We start from the raw sequence: 21,301 nt of genomic DNA, 5'->3' as shown, positions 1-21,301 counted from the left end.
TTGATGCTCGATGTTGGCAAACGCCCACTTGAGCCTAAGCTGTACACGAAATGACGTCACAGCCGGTTCTCGTCTACTGGCGGCCATTTCGAAGTCTCGTTTAGCAGACGAATTTGGCGGAACGTTTTTAATTAAATCACAATGATAAAGCTACGAATCGGTGAATTTCTTTACATTTTTGGAATCTTTAGGTGCATTTCTCTAACCTTCAGTCATCGGTTAGTGGTTCTAATAACCTTTAAAACAGCGTGGTCTGGTCCTTTAATGACCTCCAGACGCGCAACTGACACTCACACCCTCTATCCAACAAGTGTCTGGAACTGTTTAGATAAGCAGTAGTATGGTGGTATCTCTGATTACTGGACCGAGAAAAAAATGGGAAGTCACTGTTTCGTTCACTTTCGTGTCTTCGTGTGAAATTGGAAAGGCCTGTAAATTAGCCTGTGGGCATAGGGAAGCTGGGTGTTGATAACTAATGATAACAGACTTGGAGGAACGAGTGGCTGTAGCACTTAGCAGACATTTTTTTCAAAACTGCGGCTTTAAACCCTGAATTAATAAGAATATTTGTTTAGATCTTTCGGAAAAGTTACGTAATACGATACGCTTGTTATACACGTTCACAAAAATCCACACACATTCTGGTCAGCCTATTGGTCATAACTTCTGAAATTCGCAAAGCAATTAATTGAGAACTTGAGCAGATATGGCTCTCTCAATGGAGGATCCCCTCAAAAATTGCCGCAAAATGTGCCTTTTTTGTCCTCTGAAACGGTTGACACCTACCGCCTTTGACAAAAGGCTACACAAATACTAAAGACGTATGGTACATGAAACAAAATGCTCTGAACAGGAAATGGAATGGCCTTTCCAATGGTAGTCAGAAGTGTTTGGTAAGTACACATTCTGATTTTTTGCAGATTTTAAAATACGAGGCATTGGTTTTTGTCAGGTCGATTTTAGGGGTGACCTTGTTTGACAGGCTGCCACGGGATGCCTATACAAAGCACCGATCGAACAAATGATATGCACAGTAGACATAATTACCTTTTCCAGCATATAAAGTTCAATTAAAATGGATTGTGGTTTAACGCTTTTCTGAGCGTGCGAAAATTGTTGCACTATTTTTGTGGCCAAGTTTAGAAGCCATTGCAATGACGTGATATGACTGATAGTGATATCGGAACTTGGGCATGTTTAGACATCGGCGCAGCGATATAATGTATGGTGAACGCAGGTGAAAGAGTGAGAGAGAGAGAATGGTGCTTTGTTTTTCGTTTTATTGACAGTTTTATTTCTCAAATAGATCAGATAGGTGTAGTTGTTGTAATCTTTGCGATTGTGAAGGAAATGTAACAGCAGACTACATCGCACGTCGTGAATCGTAGCGCAGCTCGAAGCGCCGCGCGTCGTAAATCGCAACGCTGCACAACGCGCCGCGCGTCGTGAATCCACTTCGCACTGTTAATGCTGATAGGCTGAATGCGTGTCGTGAGCTCGCACTCTGATTGGTCACTTGTTCATATAGCTTGAACTGGGAAGGTGAGGCTATGTGTACCGGAAATTGTTTGGATAGCCAGTGCCCTCTCAAAATGCAGGGGGAGGACTCGTGACGGTGACATGAAGATGATCATTTACTGATTTAGCAGGGTTTTTGTTATTATTTCTTTTGAATTGAAGAAATAGAGTATCACAGAGACAATGGACTCTGACGGCCTGCCGCTGGTTGGTCCTGGAATAGACTACACGAAGGTTTGACACTTTCCTGGTCATCTCTCTCTCTCTCTCTCTCTCTCTCTCTCTCTCTCTCTCTCTCTCTCTCTCACTTACTCTATCTCTCTGTGAATATCCGTGTAAATATGTGATTAGATTAGTCCCCTCTCTGGGCGAGGGCTGGTTGAAAAAAAGCTCGTTGTATTGCTTATGCCACAACCCTCGAAAAATAAAATTTGATTTGATTTGATCTCTCTCTCTCTCCTTCTGGTCTGTGTTCACTAGTGACTATTGTTAACAGTTCACAAACTTCAACAATAAAGTATATAATTCCAAGTGATCAGTGTATTGCAGAAGAATAGAGAGCTGTCTGGAAAATGAACAGTGATACAACTATTTTTGGGCACACGATATGCACACATATATTTAGGTTTTACTTTTACTTTTAGTTAGAAAGTGTTTAATACTGTGTTAAAAGATAGATCTACATTATATTCTATTATTTCTGGTTTTTGCATCCATATAATTTATGCAATTCTTTTTTGTTGTGCAGGTTGAAGCTATCAACCAGAAGCGTACCATTGCTTTCATCAACCATTTTATTACACATACGTCTCGCTTTCTCAACCGCTTTTCTTGCGTGTGTGAAGAAAAGCTGGAAAACTTACATGGAAGAATTCAGCAACTGGAGATTTCCCTGAGTCTGTTGGAAGCAAAGGTATATTCAACATGATGGAAATTAAAAGAATGGTGAAGAAGTGATTGTATAATATACTATTACTATGAGTATGACAGACGTTGGAATTTTGACATACATTTATGATGTTCTGTACATTTTCAAGATTCATGCAAGAAAATATGTTGGAGTAAACACTTTTTAATAACTAAGTGTGTATACATGTAATGTCCTTAACCTTCACCGTGCTTCGTGGGTCGTGGACGACCCAGAGCCTCACAAAACCGTCTTTATCCCTGCAACTATTTTGAGCCTTAATGTCATCTCTAATCACCATACGACCATCCCATAGTCCAACTTTTAAAAGATTATCTTTGTAAACAAACAAATAAACGATGACGTAATTTGAACTACACAGTCCCGATGATGTGGGTCGTGGACGACCCATATGGAATAACGTAAGGATTTTATGTTGTTTATCCTTATTCGGATGGCATGGGTCATGTACAACCCATACTCTGTGCAAAGAGGCGGCAAAACGTTTTTCCCTATTCGGATGGCGTGGGTCATGTACGACCCATACTTTTTACGTTGATTCCTTCTTTGAAAAGTATGGGTCGTACACGACCCACATCATCCGGACTGTGTAGTCCACCGCGTGATCTGGTGAAGGTTAAACTGAGTAAAGATCTATAGCTATGGTTTGTGCAAATATATACATATAGCCCATTGAGCTGCATAATATGTCATTATGTGGCTAAGCCCACTGACCCCCACCCAGGGCATTGGCCCTGATCCCCAATACCTTGCCTTGTGCGACCCTGCCTTTCCTTACAATAAAAACTAGACACTTGAAATCCTGTATGAAGTGTCAAAATTGCTATCCACTGAGTCAGCCTAGTTTCTTCCATTGCTTGATGTTGCACAATGACTTTACCACTCATTTCCTGTGTCACAGTAATGTATACATTTCTGTTCTGTTTTGTTTTTAGCTGTAAGTGTAAAAACCAGGATCTGAGAAACAAAGGGATGTAAGCGCTGTAATCTAAATGCCTATATGACATGTGAGAGGTGAGAGGAAAGCTCCGCAGAACCATGCAATCTATCTCCTGGCAACTGCATGAGAAAATTACAAGTGTTGAAATGAACAAGCGACTTTCATTAGGCATGGGAATTGTCCGCCGAACGGCGGATTTCCGCCGATTTTTTTTTTTGTTCCGCCGAAAATGCAAAAGTGTCCGCCGAAAAAATAAAAGGGGGAGGCACACAAAAAAAGCACCTGTTACTTTTGCCTTTGCGCAAAAGCCCGCGAAAACTTTCCGTACTTTGTTCACGCACTGCTACCGCCCGCCTCAGTTATTGAACTTTTATGTTTGAAAGTAAACCAGATTGCACAGATTGTGTTACAAGTTACATTTTCCTGTTTGTCTCAACAGATCAAATTTTTTACAAATTTAAACCATATAATACATGTATATATTTTTTTTCTTTAAAGAAGCAAAAATTGGTACATTTTTGTACTAAAAACTCTGATTCTAAAAACAGAATTTAATGGCAAACTTGGAGCTCAGATGACACCAGATTGCACCATCTGGGTTCTTTGGAGAACATTTTTTTTTCCGGGGGGGGGGGCATGCCCCCGGACCCCCCTAGTAAGGCTAGGCGCTTCGCGCCGTCGACTTGACGCTTCGCGTCTTCAGTTATAAATTTTCCGCCTTTTTTACAATTTTCAATTCCCATGCCTGTTTCATTCTTTTCATTTAATTAAGATTCTCATGTAAGCAACAAGATTAGATTCAATTCTGTTTGTTCTCGCAATGACATCTTTTTGGTTGTAGCTGTTAGATTAGATTCAATTCTATTCGTGGTCACAATGACATCTTTTTGGTTGCAGCTGTTAGATTAGATTCAATTTTATTTGTGGTCACATTGACATCTTTTTTGTTGCAGCTGTCAGATTAGATTCAATTCAATTTGTGGTCACATGGACATCTTTTTTGTTGCAGCTGTCAGATTAGATTCAATTCAATTTGTGGTCACAAGGACATCTGTTTTGTTGTAGCTGTCATCTATCCCTGGTTTGGAGAACGTGACGGCTCCTACCTCCTCCTCCTCTGCCACCGGTGCCAGCACACCTGCAGCATCAGGAGAAGCAGCAACACCAGCAGTAACACCAACAGCAACCCCTGCAGCACTACCTGCTCCCGTAGAAAATGGCTCCGAGGTACTTGTTGTAATGGAATGGACCGGGGGGGGGGGGGGGGGGGGGGGGGTATGTGCGTACAAGCTGGGTTGAATATGGTTTTTTTTCTATTTTAGTTCAGACCTGTTGTGGTGCCTTCAAATGCATTTTTCTGGAGGTGGAGTGAGAATGAGACTGAGAGAGCAAGATATAGAGAAAGAGAGAGAGAGAGGGTGTGTGTGTGCGTGCCAGAGTAACCTAACTCCAAGGAAAAACTGTCAAGGAATTCACCTTGGTGATCAAAATGTTCCTCATTTTCAGATTCTTATTTAGTTTGTGCAATGAGCGTATTTTGTTGTGACTGTTAATATTTGTACTTCTGGTAATATTCCTTGGGAACTAGCTCTCTCAATAGCGCACTGGCTTTGAAATCAGTTCGTCTCGATCGACTTGGGTTCAAACCCTGGATTCAGTGAGAGGTTTTTTTCTCCCAGAGTCAACTTTGTGCAGAGTCTGTTTGATGTCTGACAATCCCCCTGTGCATGCATGAACACGATAAAGATCCCAAGTTCACAGCGCAAGTGTTGGCTTGGCTTTGAAGACTTAAACACGTCCATGCTGGGGAAATTTTTTTATAAAGTGCTGTTCTGTTTGGCAGCTCACTTTCCAATGGGAGAAAGCAATGAAAATATTTTTGAGCAAGTTGATGATTACCTCACAGAACTGTAATTATACCATCACGTTACCTTACATTACCATACATATATAAGTTTAATAATGTAGAATTGAATGAATTAATTTCAGGCACAAGAGGAGCCTGCTCAAGAAGAAGCCCAGGCAGCTAACCCTGTATGCAAGGACCCTAGATATGTTAAATTCTTCAAGATGGTCCAGTTTGTGAGTTTTGACAATTTTCTAGGCTATCTTTTTGGCATTGAACTTTCTCTCTCTCTCTCTCTCTCTCTCTCTCTCTCTCTCTCTCTCTCTCTCTCTCTCTCTCTCTCTCTCTCTCTCTCTCTCTTGCACAGACACGCATGCACAGACATGCTTCACACAACTTTTCACACCCTGAAGTAAAAAGGGGTGTGAAGACAAGGGAGGTAACTGTACTTTTCTGTGTTTGTCTAAACCTTTTCTTTTAGAGTCAGTAAACTATGCTTTCTGCCCTTTTCTTTCTTTTTTTCAATTTCATTTTCTAATGTCTGAGTTTTAGTTGTATTTTTTGTTTTGTTACCTCAGTTGCATACAGGTTCCTTCAACCCTCTTTTTTGTGTGTGTGGGGGGGGGGGGGGGGGGGCTGGTTTTGGTTTTGGTGTTGTCCTTTCCTTCCTGAGTCACATTCCTAATTCTTCTGTCATAACCAGCAGCACTAATGACAGACATGTGGTTGTTTTATACCCTGATTTTGTTCTGTCCATTTATTCATATTTGAAATAACTGATATAAGAGAGAGAAAAAATGATGTCATTAACTCCAATTCAAACAAAATAAAGTGAAACCCCCCTTTTGATACCCCCAAATTTAAGAGTTCTCCCATTTTAAGACGTTGCTTGTTTAAAGTTTCTGTTCATAACCTCTGTAAATGTACAGTACCCCCATTTTTAGACTTTCTCCTTTTGAAGACCTGATATTTTTACATTTAGTCAAGTTTTGACTAAATGTTTTAACATAGAGGGTGAATCGAGACGAGGGTCGTGGTGTATGTGTGTGTGTGTGTGTGTCTGTCTGTCTGTCTGTCTGTCTGTCTGTCTGTCTGTCTGTGCATGTGTGTGTGTAGAGCGATTCAGACTAAACTGGGTGGCCGAGTGGTAACGCACTTGCGCTCGGAAGCGAGAGGTTGCGAGTTCGACCCTGGGTCAGGGCGTTAGCAATTTTCTCCCCCCTTTCCTAACCTAGGTGGTGGGTTCAAGTGCTAGTCTTTCGGATGAGACGAAAAACCGAGGTCCCTTCGTGTACACTACATTGGGGTGTGCACGTTAAAGATCCCACGATTGACAAAAGGGTCTTTCCTGGCAAAATTGTATAGGCATAGATAAAAATGTCCACCAAAATACCCGTGTGACTTGGAATAATAGGCCGTGAAAAGTAGGATATGCGCCGAAATGGCTGCGATCTGCTGGCCGATGTGAATGCGTGATGTATTGTGTAAAAAAAATCCATCTCACACGGCATAAATAAATCCCTGCGCCTTGAATATGTGCGCGATATAAATTGCATAAAATAAAAATAAAAAATGAAAAAATAAATCCCTGCGCTTAGAACTGTACCCACGGAATACGCGCGATATAAGCCTCATATTGATTGATTGATTGATAAACTACTGGACCGATCTTTATGAAATTTTACATGAGAGTTCCTGGGAATGATATCCCCGGACGTTTTTTTCATTTTTTCGATAAATGTCTTTGATTGCGCGATATAAATTGCATAAAATAAAAATAAAAAATGAAAAAATAAATCCCTGCGCTTAGAACTGTACCCACGGAATACGCGCGATATAAGCCTCATATTGATTGATAAACTACTGGACCGATCTTTATGAAATTTGACATGAGAGTTCCTGGGAATGATATCCCCGGACGTTTTTTTCATTTTTTCGATAAATGTCTTTGATGACGTCATATCCGGCTTTTTGTAAAAGTTGAGGCGGCACTGTCACACCCTCATTTTTCAATCAAATTGATTGAAATTTTGGCCAAGCAATCTTCGACGAAGGTCGGACTTCGGTATTGCATTTCAGCTTGGTGGCTTAAAAATTAATTAATGACTTTGGTCATTAAAAATCTGAAAATTGTAAAAAAACAAACATTTTTATAAAACGATTCAAATTTACGTTCATCTTATTCTTCATCATTTCCTGATTCCAAAAACATATAAATATGTTATATTTGGATTAAAAACAAGCTCTGAAAATTAAAAATATAAAAATTATGATCAAAATTAAATTTTCGAAATCAATTTAAAAACACTTTCATCTTATTCCTTGTCGGTTCCTGATTCCAAAAACATATAGATATGATATGTTTGGATTAAAAACACGCTCAGAAAGTTCAAACGAAGAGAGGTACAGAAAAGCGTGCTATGCAGCACAGCGAAACCACTACCGCGCTGAACAGGCTCGTCAGTTTCACTCCGTTTTGCACAAGCGGCGGACTACGGTCGTCGTGAAAAAATGCAGTGCGTTCAGTTTCATTCCGTGAGTTCCACAGCTTGACTAAATGTAGTAATTTCGCCTTACGCGACTTGTTAAAGTTTCTGTTGATAACCTCTGTAAATGTAACCCCATTTTCAGACCTTCTCCTTGTGAAGACCTGATATTTTGTCAGATGTTTGGAGGCCTTTGAAAGAGGGTTCCACTACTCAAATTGAACTTTCCGTATTTAGATTTGTCTTTGGTTTGAATTAAGTAGTTGCTAATGTAGATTTGAACAAATGAATTATTTTGCTTGATTGCAGGGAGTGCCACCAGGTGCTGTTAAAGGAAAGATGGTCATTGAAGGGCTGAATCCAGATTTCTTAGAGTAAGTTATTTTTCATTTTCACCATTTTCATGTGAGTGTTGAATCTATGATGCTGTCTCACTGAATACCGGGCTGGTTTGTCTGCTTGAAAACACATAATATACAAATAACATTCAGTCAACCCAAAGATATCATCCAAATCTGAAAGGAAAAGAAATCGGAACAAAATCAAACCAAAATGCATAAAGGGTACTGAGATGAATCAGAGGGAGAAAAAAATAGTTTCAGGACAAGAATACAGAGAGAGACAGAGACAGAGAGAGGTTCAATGCTTGTTGATTATGGTCCAAACAGGCCATGATATTATTATATTCTTCAATGGTTTCAACAATACAATGTATTAATATTATCAGAGGGACTCAAGGTGAAGGTAACATATATTCGGTTTTGATTATCTGCTAGAAATAGTAGATATTTTTGAAAATATGAAATGCAAATGGCGGCCATTATTAATATTTTGCTGATATCTACTTCCTCTAGCAGATAATCAAATCCAACCATACGTTCACTGGTACATAAGGATGTAGACCAACTGTTGCCATGATACCCTCCTCGTTGCCAGGTTCCAATTAGTTTCAGTATGTACCTTAATCAGAAAAAACAAATTCCTAAATTCATTAGTGACTATCACATGTTTGATCCAGTTGTACACAGTGAGCCTTATATTATAAAGGAAACTGCAGAATCTGGAACAAATTGGTACAAAATCAAGAGTAGTGGTCAAAAAACAAAGACGCACAAAGCAATTGAAAACTGTGACTCGTACAAAATAGTTTAGTTTACCTTCACCATAACATTCAAACAATGTTCTCAACGTTTTTGCTTGTATTTTTCACAGTACGCCTAATGCACCGGCACCCCCAGGTGGCGCCCCCGCCCCCCAGAGTTCACCTGGCGATGATTCTGATGACGACGAAAGCGAGGAAGCTTCATCAGACAGTGACGCCAGTTTTAGCGACTGAGCCAGTCAGTTTGACAGAAATTAACAAAGTTATTGATGTGGGGAATGTGCAAGACAATACTGTACTCAAATGCTGTCTGGCGCTGTGTAGTGTGATTGGCCGCGGTACTACTTGTCTCCGAAAACCCCCGAAAACCCCTGAAAACCTCATCAAAACTTGAGAAAATTCGTCCTTAGATCGTGTTTTGTTACACATTTGTTTGAAATCAGGACTTATATCTGCAACTTTCACCGTTCATGGCTTTATTTTCGTGTTTGTGCGAGGATTTACGAAGGAGCGGAAGCACTAATCACATGACATCATCAATACTTGTGCTTTCAAGTAACAAGAGTTACCTTCCTTGCATTGAAATTGTTGCATCGACTTCGTCAAAAATCCGGCTCTTAACACAAAAATAAGGGTGCATGTAGCATGAATCAGGCATGACTTCTCACAGGCATGTCCAAAACTTCACTTTGAAGATAGATTTAGTTAGTTTGCATGGGGTTTTCGGGGGTTTTCGGGGAAAATAAGTACCCATTGGCCGTGCAGTTCAACCCTTGCTTTGAGACCTCCAAAAATCTGAGAAAACCAGGTCTTAAAAGGGAGGGAGTCTTAAAATTAAGATAAAATAATATCATTCCAGTATATGAGTAAGTATGGCAGCAGAAGTCTTTATGAAGAATGATTGAATCCTATTGTATATAACAGTTGAGAGATCGCTAATACCTGCACTATGTATGGGGAGTGCACATGAAATGATTGAATTTGTATGCTACATTATATTCATTGTTCCTTCAAACACGCATACACCTGGGTAGCATGACTCTTGTTGCTGCTAGCTTTCCACTGTGAGGAAGCAACCCGGATTTCCCAGCCATGAGATAATAAATATGAAATGAAATGGAATGTTTACTGTGAACAGACGTGTAATTAGGCTGATATGTGTGTGTGCGTGTGTTGTTAGTATGAGAATAGGCTGTGCAGAGAGAAGATGCTGTTGCCTTGCAGGGTCCAAGTTCTTGAAGTGATTGTAAAAATTAAAAAATTAAAACATTATGTGTGTTCAGTTGGGGTTTCTTGTTCAAACTCTTGGCTCTTTGAAAACCTGGGCCGTCTTTCTACCTGACAAAAACCGCAACAACAACAAATACACAAAGTATCCTTCATGATAATAATGTAATGTTAAAAAGGATTTTTCTGACGAAAACACCATTTCTGAATTAGGAACTAACTTTTGTTTACGACATGTCAGTTTAACCGTTCAAAAGATATGCAGAAACAGCTTACGCATCTTAGACTTTGAGCCTGGTAAACTCACCTAAAAAACGATTATTTGTTTTATATATATATTCATGTTTTATCGAACGCTCCCTCTGGAACTTGACATTCTCTTTCCTAAAAAAAGCAAAGACAAAATGACATTGTTCAACACCAGACCTAAGAGACCGAAAGCACTGCTGCATGACTTGGAGAGGAAGTCACGACTAGTGTTTCTCGGACAGCATGCATCTGTTGTGGTGATGGTTGAAGAACACACGTGTGTATTAATGTCTACACTTAAACTTCTGCTCTGCTGTATTTGAAAAGATTGCTAATTCAATGGGTCTTTTCTTCTTTTTTACATTTGGTCAAGATTTGTCTAAATGTTAACATAGACAGGGAATCGAGAAAAGGGTCATGGTGTGTGTGTTTGTATGTATGTGTGTGTGTGTACGTGTGTGTGTGTGTGTGTGTGTGTGTGTAGAGCGATTCTGAGGAAACTACTTGACCAATCTTCATGAAACTTTACACAAACCTTCTTCCAGATGATATTGCCAGACTGGTTTTTTTCTTTTTTCATAAATGTCTGATGACGTACGTAATATCTGGTTTTTAGTGAAAGTTGAGGCGGCACTGTCACGTCCTCGTTTTTAGATTGACATTTTGGTCAAGCCATCTTCAAATTCACACACACACACACACACACACACACGCGGTCAATCCTTATTCAAGTATAATTCTGTTTGGGTGTTTGGTTAGGCTTATGTTTTTTTGTAGCTAAATTCTCACACACACACACTGTCAATGAATATTTGTGTTAACTGACTTCGTGGTCCGGTATTCCCTTTTCCGTGAACGGGGTTTCAACATTCGCACACGCATTCATACATGTTTGCCCCTGTTAAGGTCAACACTTGTTCAAGTATACTTTTGTTTGGGTGTTTCGTTAGGCTTATGTCAGTCTGTAACTAAATCCTCTGGCACACACACATACACATACACACGCACACACACACACACTCAGACACACACATATTCACACACACACACACACACACACATGCGCACACATACATACACACACACACACACACACGGTCTGCACGGACAGCACTTTAGCTGAGCATTTCTTTCAAGTAAAAGTAACAGCTGTTATCAAAACAAGACTTAGTCAATCAACGTGCATGATCAGTGTTCTCTTCTAAATGTGAGCAACTAGTCAAGGGGAAAAAGCAACACTGAGTAACAACAACAATATTGTCTGCGGTTGAACATCCTCTCAGTGTTCGTTGAGGCGCTTGCTCAGACCAGTTGGAGAAGGTTGGTTTTGCTGCTGGAGTAGTAGTAGTAGTAACGGAAGTAGTAGTGCGCGTCAGTGTGTGTGTGTTCACGCGTGTTCGCCTCTGTCTTTCCCGTATTCGTGGCTGGTTTGGTCTATCTGTCCCTGTTTCTGTCTTTCTATCTCTGTCTGTCTGTCTCTCTCTCTGTCTCAGTCTCTCGGCATCCCAGATATCCGGGTCTGCTTCTGTGTCCGCGCGAGAGTGTGTCAATGTGTTTGTATGTGTGTTTGTGTGTGTGTGCGTGTGTTTGTGTTTGTCTGAAAGAGAGACACTGACACTGACACATAGTTTACTGTGAAGCTGGTTGGGATTGGGTGAACGGGATATCGAGACGCGATATGTACAAAGTGGTCATAGCATGGGTTGTCCATGTCAATTTTTCGCTGGCACAGCGATGTTTGTCCTTGTTCAGTTCGTGTTTCCACAAGATATTTTATCCATGGATGAACCGAAGGCGCGTTGGTCAGTATGGCACCATGCCACACACAAGAGTTTATGACGCACGTCAGTGCGGTCCGCTTCGTGGCGCAGTGGGGAGGGGTTGTTTGTCTGAACGAGAGAGAGACAGACAGACAGACAGACAGACCAATAAGGGACAGAGAGAGAAAGAGAGAGAGCGAGAGAGAGACGGGTGTGTGTGTGTGTATGCGAAAAAAACCTTTGCAGTCTGCTCCAATTTCAGCTCAAGACACATGCCGGCTACAAACGCAAAGGACCAAAATCAGCCAAACATTTAGACAGCAGTCTAGGCTTGGACAAGTGGACCTGCGATGACCACCACTTGTGACGTCAGAACTGGAGGTGTGATGGAAGCATTCGCCTCTAATACTGCTACACATGACACACCGGAAGTTCGGACAACGACGGCCATGTCGGATAAGGCCATAGCTAACGAGCAGACTGCAGAACTTCGTTCAACCTCCTCAACGGCTTGCGTGTGTTCTGACTCCCACGGTGGGTTGGGCGAGTGTGTCCGGCTCAGATGTTTATGGATCTAAATCTACTATCTGTGCTCCGAACGCGACCGGATCCACAGCGTCCATCCGTGTGCCAAACACTGGTGGACTGTCATCTCCCTTGTGTTCTCCCGATGCTGCTCATCAATTATCATCTCATTTGTGTCTCGGTGGTAGTAGTCTGACGTCAACAGTTGTGCACGCCCCGAATGACGCGCAGTTATCGTTTGATTTCAGTATTTCTGCCGGAGCTCAATCAACGCTTTCTGCGCGCACCCCGGATACAACTGAATTATCGGCTGTTGAGTGTATTTCCTGCATTCCTTGCCGGGAATTGGCTGTTCCTGGTGATGGCAGTGAACTGATAGCAGACGTGTATATGCGCAGCACTAGTGTGCCAACAGGTTCCGTGTGTCTGCCCATCATCACTGGATCTCCACCCACTGCGTGTGCTCTCATGAGTTCCGCTACAGCAACATCTGACGTTGGCACCTCAGAATTGACTACTGATACCTCCGCTCTGGAACACAATTCCAATACTATTGAGCTGACAGCTGCCACCGCGTGCCCCCTCAGTGAAGAATCAGCTACTGGTATCGCTGATGATTCGGCTGTGTCGAGCATGGATTACGAGATTTATCAAGATCTGTTAGCAATGGCCGGTGATGAACCTACGGACAACGATCTCTCTGTGGCCAGTTTGCCTCTTGCTGACCACGGTCATGCGTCTCCAGAAGAAGTAGCTAAGAGCAGTGACAATGCTCCTGATTCTGAAGCTTGTCTTGTGTCGTCAGAACAGGCTCCCGTTGGGTGTGACGATAATCACCGTGCAAACATGGGTCTCTTGTCGTCAGAGCCGACTACCTTTGACCGTGTAATTCACGAAGAAGCTCATGACGATGTCTGCAGTTCTGACGATGATTATAGCAGTGACGACAACAATTCTAGTGACGACGGAAGTTCCAATGACGACAACAGTGAATCCAGTTATGATGACGTCACCAGTTCCGATGACGATTCTAGCTCTGATGACGAATCCAACTCTAACGCTGAAAGTTCTGAGGATGGCAGCAAGGGCAGAAGCAGCTACGTACCGCAGATAGTGCGATGCTTCCACTGCGGCAGAAGAATGGTGGAATCCAAGTTCTTGCGTAAAATTCACGAACGACGAAAGGACCCCTGGTCCCGCTTTCCAAGGAAACCGGAGTGCAGGGTATGCCATAGTGATATGTCCCCCTCCAACCTCGTTCGGGCATCGTCGTCTCGGGATTCTCAAAGCGCGCACACACGGGCGAAGATTTCCATCAGAATGGAGATGCAGAGAGCCGTGCAACTGTATCGTCGTGTCAAGAAGCCAAAATCACTGAGCAAAGAGGAACGACATATCCAACGAGTAAAGAAAAGGTTATGAGAGCTATTTGTGTGTGTGTGTGTGTGTGTGTGTGTGTGTGTGTGTGTGTGTGTGTGTGTGTGTGTGTGTGTGTGTGTACCCCCGTTTCCACAGGTTTGGTTGCCTAAATCACCATAAGGCAACCATCCACACGTGGATGGCAACCTAAACTCTGGATGGCAACCTAATTGTGTGGATGGTCGCTTCATTTAACACCGTTAAATTGACTTTTTTGACGGAAAGAATGTCATAACAATGTTCAAAATGACATTCTTTCCGTCCTCTATAGGCGACGAAATAGGTCAAATTTTGTGCATTTTTTAGTGCAAAATTCTTCGATGCCGGAGCGAGTACTGCACCCAGTGCTGTTGTAGTGCAAGTGCACTAGAAAGGCACTACACCCAGTGCCGCCTCTTAGGTAACCATCCACACTTTAGGTATGTGTGTGTGTGTGTGTGTTTGTGTGTGTGTGTGTGAAAACAAATTGTTTTTAAAGGAATTTTAGATTTACACAGGTATAATAAACACGAACTATTTTCTGTGGTAATAACAGTGGAGGTTTAATGTTTTATATTGTATGCTTTTAATTGTCATGCCCGCAGATACACACGCGTACACACGTATATAAAGGTATCTTTTTATTAACCTTCGCCGGTGGTCGTGGGTCCGTGTGGACCCAGAAGGGTGTTTAATTGCAAATATCTCTTAAACTAGTTGGAATTTTATGATGAGTTTTTAAGAATGCCTCAGGCACCTAAAAAGCTCTTATGTCCTAAAAAATCATTAAATTTCAGCGAGAAGTAATTAAGGCGGCGTGAAGAATTTTTCAAAACCTTATCTCCGGCTCATCTTAGTTATTGTCGTTCGTGTGCAGCATTACAAACCCCATCACAGATACGGTTTTGACAATTAAAAAACAAAAAATCCAGCTATGCAACTGTTCTTATTTTTCAATTGAGCAAAAGCATTATTGCGTCAATGAGAAGGTTAACCGAATTGTTTACTTGCGGATCGTTACAAGAGCTGGAATAGGATGACTACAGGGGGAGGGGGGGGGGGAGTGCAGAGATTATATATATTCGGTTCGAAGTAATGATTTTCAATGCCACAATTAGAGCGACCCCGGCTTCTCGTCAATATAAAACATATATACTTTAACGCTCTTACGCACACGCGCGCGCAAAAACGCTGGAACAAACACGCATACACGCACTCCCAGAAACACCCAATTAAGAATGCATCGCCCTACACACACACACACGCGTAAATCACACAAATATACGCACACTCGCGCGCTCGTCCGCAGCACACACAAGCACACACACGAACACTCGCGCGCTCTCCCGCAGCATACGCACACACACACACACACACACACACACACACACACACATTGAGACACACACACACACAACTACAGACACCCACTGAGACAAACAGACAAAGGTACACGGACAACTAAAAAGATAGATAGGGACACACATACACGCACCCACATACCCACCCACACACGCACACACAGACTCACACAGACATACAGATACAGACAGACACACACTCACACACACACACACACACACACACACACACATACATACGCACACACACACACGTTTACACACACACACACACGTTTACACACACACACACACACACACACGCACGCGCGCATGCACAGCACACACACACACACACATCCTCCCAAGCCCATCACCCTACCCCCACACACATACACACACAAGCGCACATAACCACACACACACAGACACACACACACACACTCACACACACACACACACACACACACACACACACACACACAGGTGAAGTCATATACAGAAACACGCAAATGTGTATTCGCACACGCGCACCATCTGGCGTTAGATCGTTAACATCGACATACCCGACAATATAAAAGGCTCGCTATAAAAATCCATGCAATCCTTTCGGGATACCTTAGGTAGCACCGAAAGTCCACGTTACAAGTTGTAAAGTATACGGGAAATTCTTTATTTCAATTTCTTCTCTGTACTCTTCATTTTATGAACTTTTAGGCTACTTTATAAAAAAAGGCATCGCTTTCTAATTTACATCAGCGTAAGGAGAAAATAACAGTGGTTCAGAAAGTATGTTGTCGCCCCAGAACAGCACTATTTGCATAAAAAGTCTTGTAAAAGATACACGCCAAAGTGGTATAACACCGTATTAATTTTCTCTAGTTTTAACAACTAAAAAATAGAGGCTTAGAAGCACTATGTTTAGTCAAGACGTGCACGTGTACGCGTAGAAAGTCTTGGTTCAGACAAACACGACGTGTAGGTCCTGGCAATCGTGTGACGTGAAAGATGACTTTGATGATGTAAAAAAAAAAGCATTTGACTACCCTACGCGCACATGTTTAAAACAAATTCTAGACCTCTCTAATCCTTGAGTTCACTGCAGCAGCGAAGGCTTTAACACATAAATCGAAATTTAAAGGCACAGTACAGCTCACAGCCTTCGTTTTGCGTTTTTGTTGCAGCGGAGTGCATTTACAGTTCAAAAATCCTCCTATGGTAGTAAAACAAACACAAAACTACCCAATTACGAAATCTGTGAAGGTCGACAGTTTCTTGTTCACGCGAGTGCATAAATTAACCTAGTTATTACGTGGTGTTTGGTCGGAGTTCGATTCAACTGAGTGATTCCGGCCTCCATTTTGTTTTACACAAACTCATGATGACGTCTGACATAGTTTGCTAGTGACGTGTCTTTTTGTCCATGATGTGGTGATCTACCTGATCTAAATTTAGATCCAAAAATAGGTCAAGACCAGCCGGGTCCGAGTACGAAATCAATTCGTAAAAAAAATCGCAGTTCTTGACTCTCTGGGTGCAAGTCAATGAAACTTGGTCGTTCTTCTAACGGATAGCTGCCTGAGGTATGACTAAAAGCCCCAGGGGCTCCGTGCACCTGGATTTGACAAGTTCAGTACCTTTAAAGTGACGCCGGCAAGATAGGCGCCACAGTCCTTCCCGTGGGAACAGTTCGGTTCACCGTCTCACGGATCTGGCCAGGCTTTTACATGGGATTAGACCATCCCTCCACTTGGTCACATACAACACATGTACAGTGACAGTTCTGAGTGTTCTCTGTGCACAGTGGGAAGTTTTTTTTATGAATTAATTTCGTAAAAGCCATTAGTGGTATTTAATCCAAACATATCATATCTATATGTTTTTGGAATCTAGAACTGACAAGGAATAAGATCAAAAGTGTTTTTGAATTGATTTCGAAAATTTAATTTTGATCATAATTTTTATATTTTTAATTTCCAGAGCTTGTTTTTAATACAAATATAACATACTAGATGAATACCCGCTTCGCCGGGTACGGCTTCGCCAGGAAGAAGTCGAGCCGAATACCCGGCTGCGCCGGGGACCCGGCTTTGCCGGGTGTACGCCGGCTTTGCTGGCGCACCGCACGAAGGAAGGGAGATAAACGCGCAAAACACTGGAGAAGAGTAATACCCGGCTTCGCCGGGACAGTGACCTTCTAAAAATAGTATAACGGGAATATGGATTGAGCGTTGTCGACAGTGACCTTCTAAAAATAGAAACGGGAATATGGATTGACGCCACACGAAGGAAGGGAGATAAACGCTGAAAACACTGGAGAAGATAAGGAAGAGTTACTGGGAATGGATCCAGAGAAAAACCAAAATCGGTTCAGCGCTGCGCGCTGAGAGCACGTGTTGAAATATCTCATCGACCAGGTTGTGTCCGGGGTTTACCTGAATATGGCCACTAAAATTGGAAAGAGATCCATCGAGAACTTTGGCCGTGCATCGCGGACACAGACACAGACACACACACACACACACACACACACACACACACACACACACACACACACACACACACACACACACACACACACACACACACACACACACACACACACACACACAAGTCGTATATATATTATAGATTTATATGTTTTTGGAATCAGGAAATGATGAAGAATAAGATTTGGATCGTTTTATATATATATATTTTGTTTATTACAATTTTCAGATTTTTAATGACTAAAATCATTAATTAATTTTTAAGCCACCAAGCTGAAATGCAATACCGAAGTCCGGCCTTCGTCGAAGATTGCTTGGCCAAAATGTCAATCAATTTGATTGAAAAATGAGGGTGTGACAGTGCCGCCTCAACTTTTACAAAAAGCCGGATATGACGTCATCAAAGGTATTTATCGAAAAAAAGAAAAAACATCCGGAGATATCATTCCCAGGAACTCTCATGTCAAATGTCACAAAGATAGGTCCAGTATTTTGGTCTGAATCGCTCTACACAAACACACGCACAGACACACACACACACACACACACATACACCACGACCCTCGTCTCGATTCCCCCTCTATGTTAAAACATTTAGTCAAAACTTGAATAAATGTAAAAAGGTAAGTTGTTGAACGTTGGTATTGACAAAACAATACGTTACAATCACAGGTATTTCGACTTAAAAGACCGTTGGGTCAAAATATCTGTGATTGTGACGTAATTTTGTCAATAACAACGTTCCAACAACTTACCTTTCTTGTTTTTTTAATCCCACTTACTACAGCAAGCCGCCAGGGTGATGAGTTTTGGCATGTGACCAAGTGGCGGAATGGCCTTATACCATGTAAAAGCCTGGCCAGATATTAGACGGTTGAGCCGAACTACTTCCATGGGGAAAATGTCTGTTTGTCCTACATTTAGATTATTAAGTTGTATTGAATAGAATAGAATTGAGTTGAATTGAATTGAACTGAAGAGAATTGAGTTGAATTGTACTGTATTTATCCTACATACGTGAGAGAGACACCCGTGAGATAATAATCGTTCAAATCACACGTGTGTATATCATGTAAATGAGGTCATGTCAAGCAAGTCTAGCAGGGACCTGTTTTTCCACTGCTTATGATGCCAAAGTCACCGAGACAAACGTCATTATAGAAACACAAATTGCGCTCGCTAATTACCCTCGATGAATCTTTAGAACTAACACGTCACGCCACACTTTCAGAGTGACGTTTCTTTGCTTTGACGTAATAGATTGCATGAGGCTTTAGAAGAGATCGAGGTTCCAAAACAAGCGTCTTCAATTTAGCTGCCTCGAATGCAGGACATTTTCAGTAAAATACACGTAAGTACAGTATGTAGGATAAACAGAATACTACATGGCTTCCTGTGTCGTACCAAATTTACACTCGTTGCTTTCGCTCGCAGTTCAATATTTAAAAAAACAACTCGTGTAAATCTGGTACGACACAGCAAGCCATGTAGTATTCTCTATGTATCGAATTGAATTGAATTGAATTGAATTGAAGTACAGTACTGTGTCTTCAAAGCAGCTTCTTTTCCGTGTATCTTGAAAATGACCACAGACCAGAGCCGGCTTTTACATGAGATAAGACCATCATTCCGCTTGGACACATACCAAGAATCAACATCATAGCAAGTTGATGTTGTAACTGACACTTCCAAAATGAATTCAGCGAACAACAAATAAAACTCACACACACACACACACACACACACAAATCACAAGGAGCAGTCAGATTTACTTTTGGTTGGTATCCATGCCAGAAAAGATCCTTGATGGGTTATTTTAATCGTTGAAAAGTTAAGGAAGGGGGGCTACCTTTAAAAAAAAGAATGTCGAGAAAAAAGTCACTGTCGGAAAGCATCTCTCTCTGTATCTAATCCCGTTACACGAAGATTGTGGCCGTAAAGAAATTATGATAGAATGATGCCTTCTTGTGCCTGTTTGGCAGCGTGAAGCCATCAACACAAATAAACTACACTCGTTACAACAATGTGATCAATATAACATGTACTTTTGTTTTCCAGCCAACACTGTAACGCGCACGGACACACCACGATCCAAGGAAGCTTTCGTTCAAATTTGATATCTGTGTCTTTTTTTAATAAGTTGGGCCGACATGACGTCACCGACAAATATGACGTCACTATTGACCACAGCGTCACTGTTGGAGACAACGGAAAACGAGAACGTTCCTATCGCATACATTTCCAACGACGAACGTTTGTCGCATTTGATGGAGTTTCGTGCGGCAGCCTGGATAGATACGATTTACGTGCCTATCTGTGCAGGTGTGATATCTTTTGTTTTATTTGTTTGTTTAGTCTTTTAAAAATTAAGTCATGTCACAAGCAGATCATCATACTTGTAGATAATACACCTGTGGTCGTGTCTGTCTCTCTATGTTTCTCTGCCAAACTCTGTCACTCCCGCCTCTGTACTATATTTCATGTACTAAGCACTTGGTGGGTTAAGGGTGGAGATTTATCAGATTTCCCAGGTCAACTTATGTGCAGACCTGCTAGTGCCTTATCCCCCTTCGTGTGTACACGCAAGCACACGACCAAGTGCGCCCGGAAAAGATCGTGTAATCCATGTCAGTGAGTTATAGAAAAACGAACATACCCAGCATGCTTTCTACGAAAGCGGCGTATGGCTGCCTGAATGGTGGGGTAAAAACGGTCATACACGTAAAAACCCACTCGTGCAAAAAACATGAGTGAACGTGGGAGTTTCAGCCCATGAACTAGGAAGAAGAAGAAGAAGAAGAAGAAGAAGAATATGAAGAAGTGTATTGGCCCTACATTCTGTATAACAAAAATGCAATCGACGAATAGTTGTCTTTGCCCTGAATTCTGTGAAACAAGAATTCAGTCAACCATTAGTTTAAGCACATTCATGTAATGGCCGTATACCATAACATAACAATATAATCGCTATATATCACCTGAGTGATTTCAAACATCCGCTGCCTTTCGACTATACCCACCCATACCCAGCTATACTCACTCATGGGGGATTCTTTGGGAGTCAACCCTGAGGAATATTCCAGAGTCGGCGTCTCTAAGGCAACTCCTGCGACGGCGCTGGAACCAAGTCTACCGGCTTTTGCCTTTCCATTGGACCATTTCAGCGATGTGAAGATGGGGGCCTTGCTGCATGGGTGAAAGTCTGTCCTCCATATCCAGGCAATCCAAATCTCCGCGATTTCAAGCACACACAAAACAAGTTTTATAGTTTAACCCAGGTGAGAGGGACAAAAAAGTGTTTTTCTTTACACGCAAAATGTAACTTTCACCAGAGGGAGTTAAATTCATATTTACAAGGCCAAAATGCTTCACCATATTGGGCCGTTGTCCCCATACCCCCACCAGGAGCTCTGCCCATGGACCCCATCAGGGGACCTACGCGGCAACCTGGACCCCCGGCGTTATCTATTTCCTTGAAACCCATTCTTCCTTG

The 21,301-nt window shown here is 41.9% G+C and overlaps 1 protein-coding gene across 1 annotated transcript; it reads left to right on the top strand.

Moving 5' to 3' along the window:
• The first annotated feature begins 1,565 nt into the window (after positions 1–1,565).
• LOC138962784 (WASH complex subunit 3-like) lies at positions 1,566–10,092 on the top strand. Its single transcript, XM_070334742.1, has 6 exons — positions 1,566–1,752; positions 2,267–2,431; positions 4,452–4,613; positions 5,376–5,468; positions 8,028–8,092; positions 8,931–10,092. The coding sequence occupies exons 1-6, from the start codon at positions 1,702–1,704 to the stop codon at positions 9,052–9,054; spliced, it is 660 nt and encodes a 219-aa protein (XP_070190843.1). The 5' UTR covers positions 1,566–1,701; the 3' UTR covers positions 9,055–10,092.
• Positions 10,093–21,301: the final 11,209 nt, after the last annotated feature.

The sequence above is a fragment of the Littorina saxatilis genome, linkage group LG3 (assembly GCF_037325665.1).
Source record: "Littorina saxatilis isolate snail1 linkage group LG3, US_GU_Lsax_2.0, whole genome shotgun sequence".
Lineage (NCBI taxonomy): Eukaryota > Metazoa > Mollusca > Gastropoda > Littorinimorpha > Littorinidae > Littorina > Littorina saxatilis.
This window is presented reverse-complemented; position numbering and strand designations above follow the sequence as displayed.

Bases quoted from the DNA above. Each gene is read 5' to 3' on its own strand.
- LOC138962784 (XM_070334742.1), top strand. From the start codon at position 1,702: ATGGACTCTGACGGCCTGCCGCTGGTTGGTCCTGGAATAGACTACACG. The intron at 4,614-5,375 runs GTACTTGTTGTA...AATTAATTTCAG, and splicing joins CCGTAGAAAATGGCTCCGAG to GCACAAGAGGAGCCTGCTCA. The intron at 5,469-8,027 runs GTGAGTTTTGAC...GCTTGATTGCAG, and splicing joins TCTTCAAGATGGTCCAGTTT to GGAGTGCCACCAGGTGCTGT.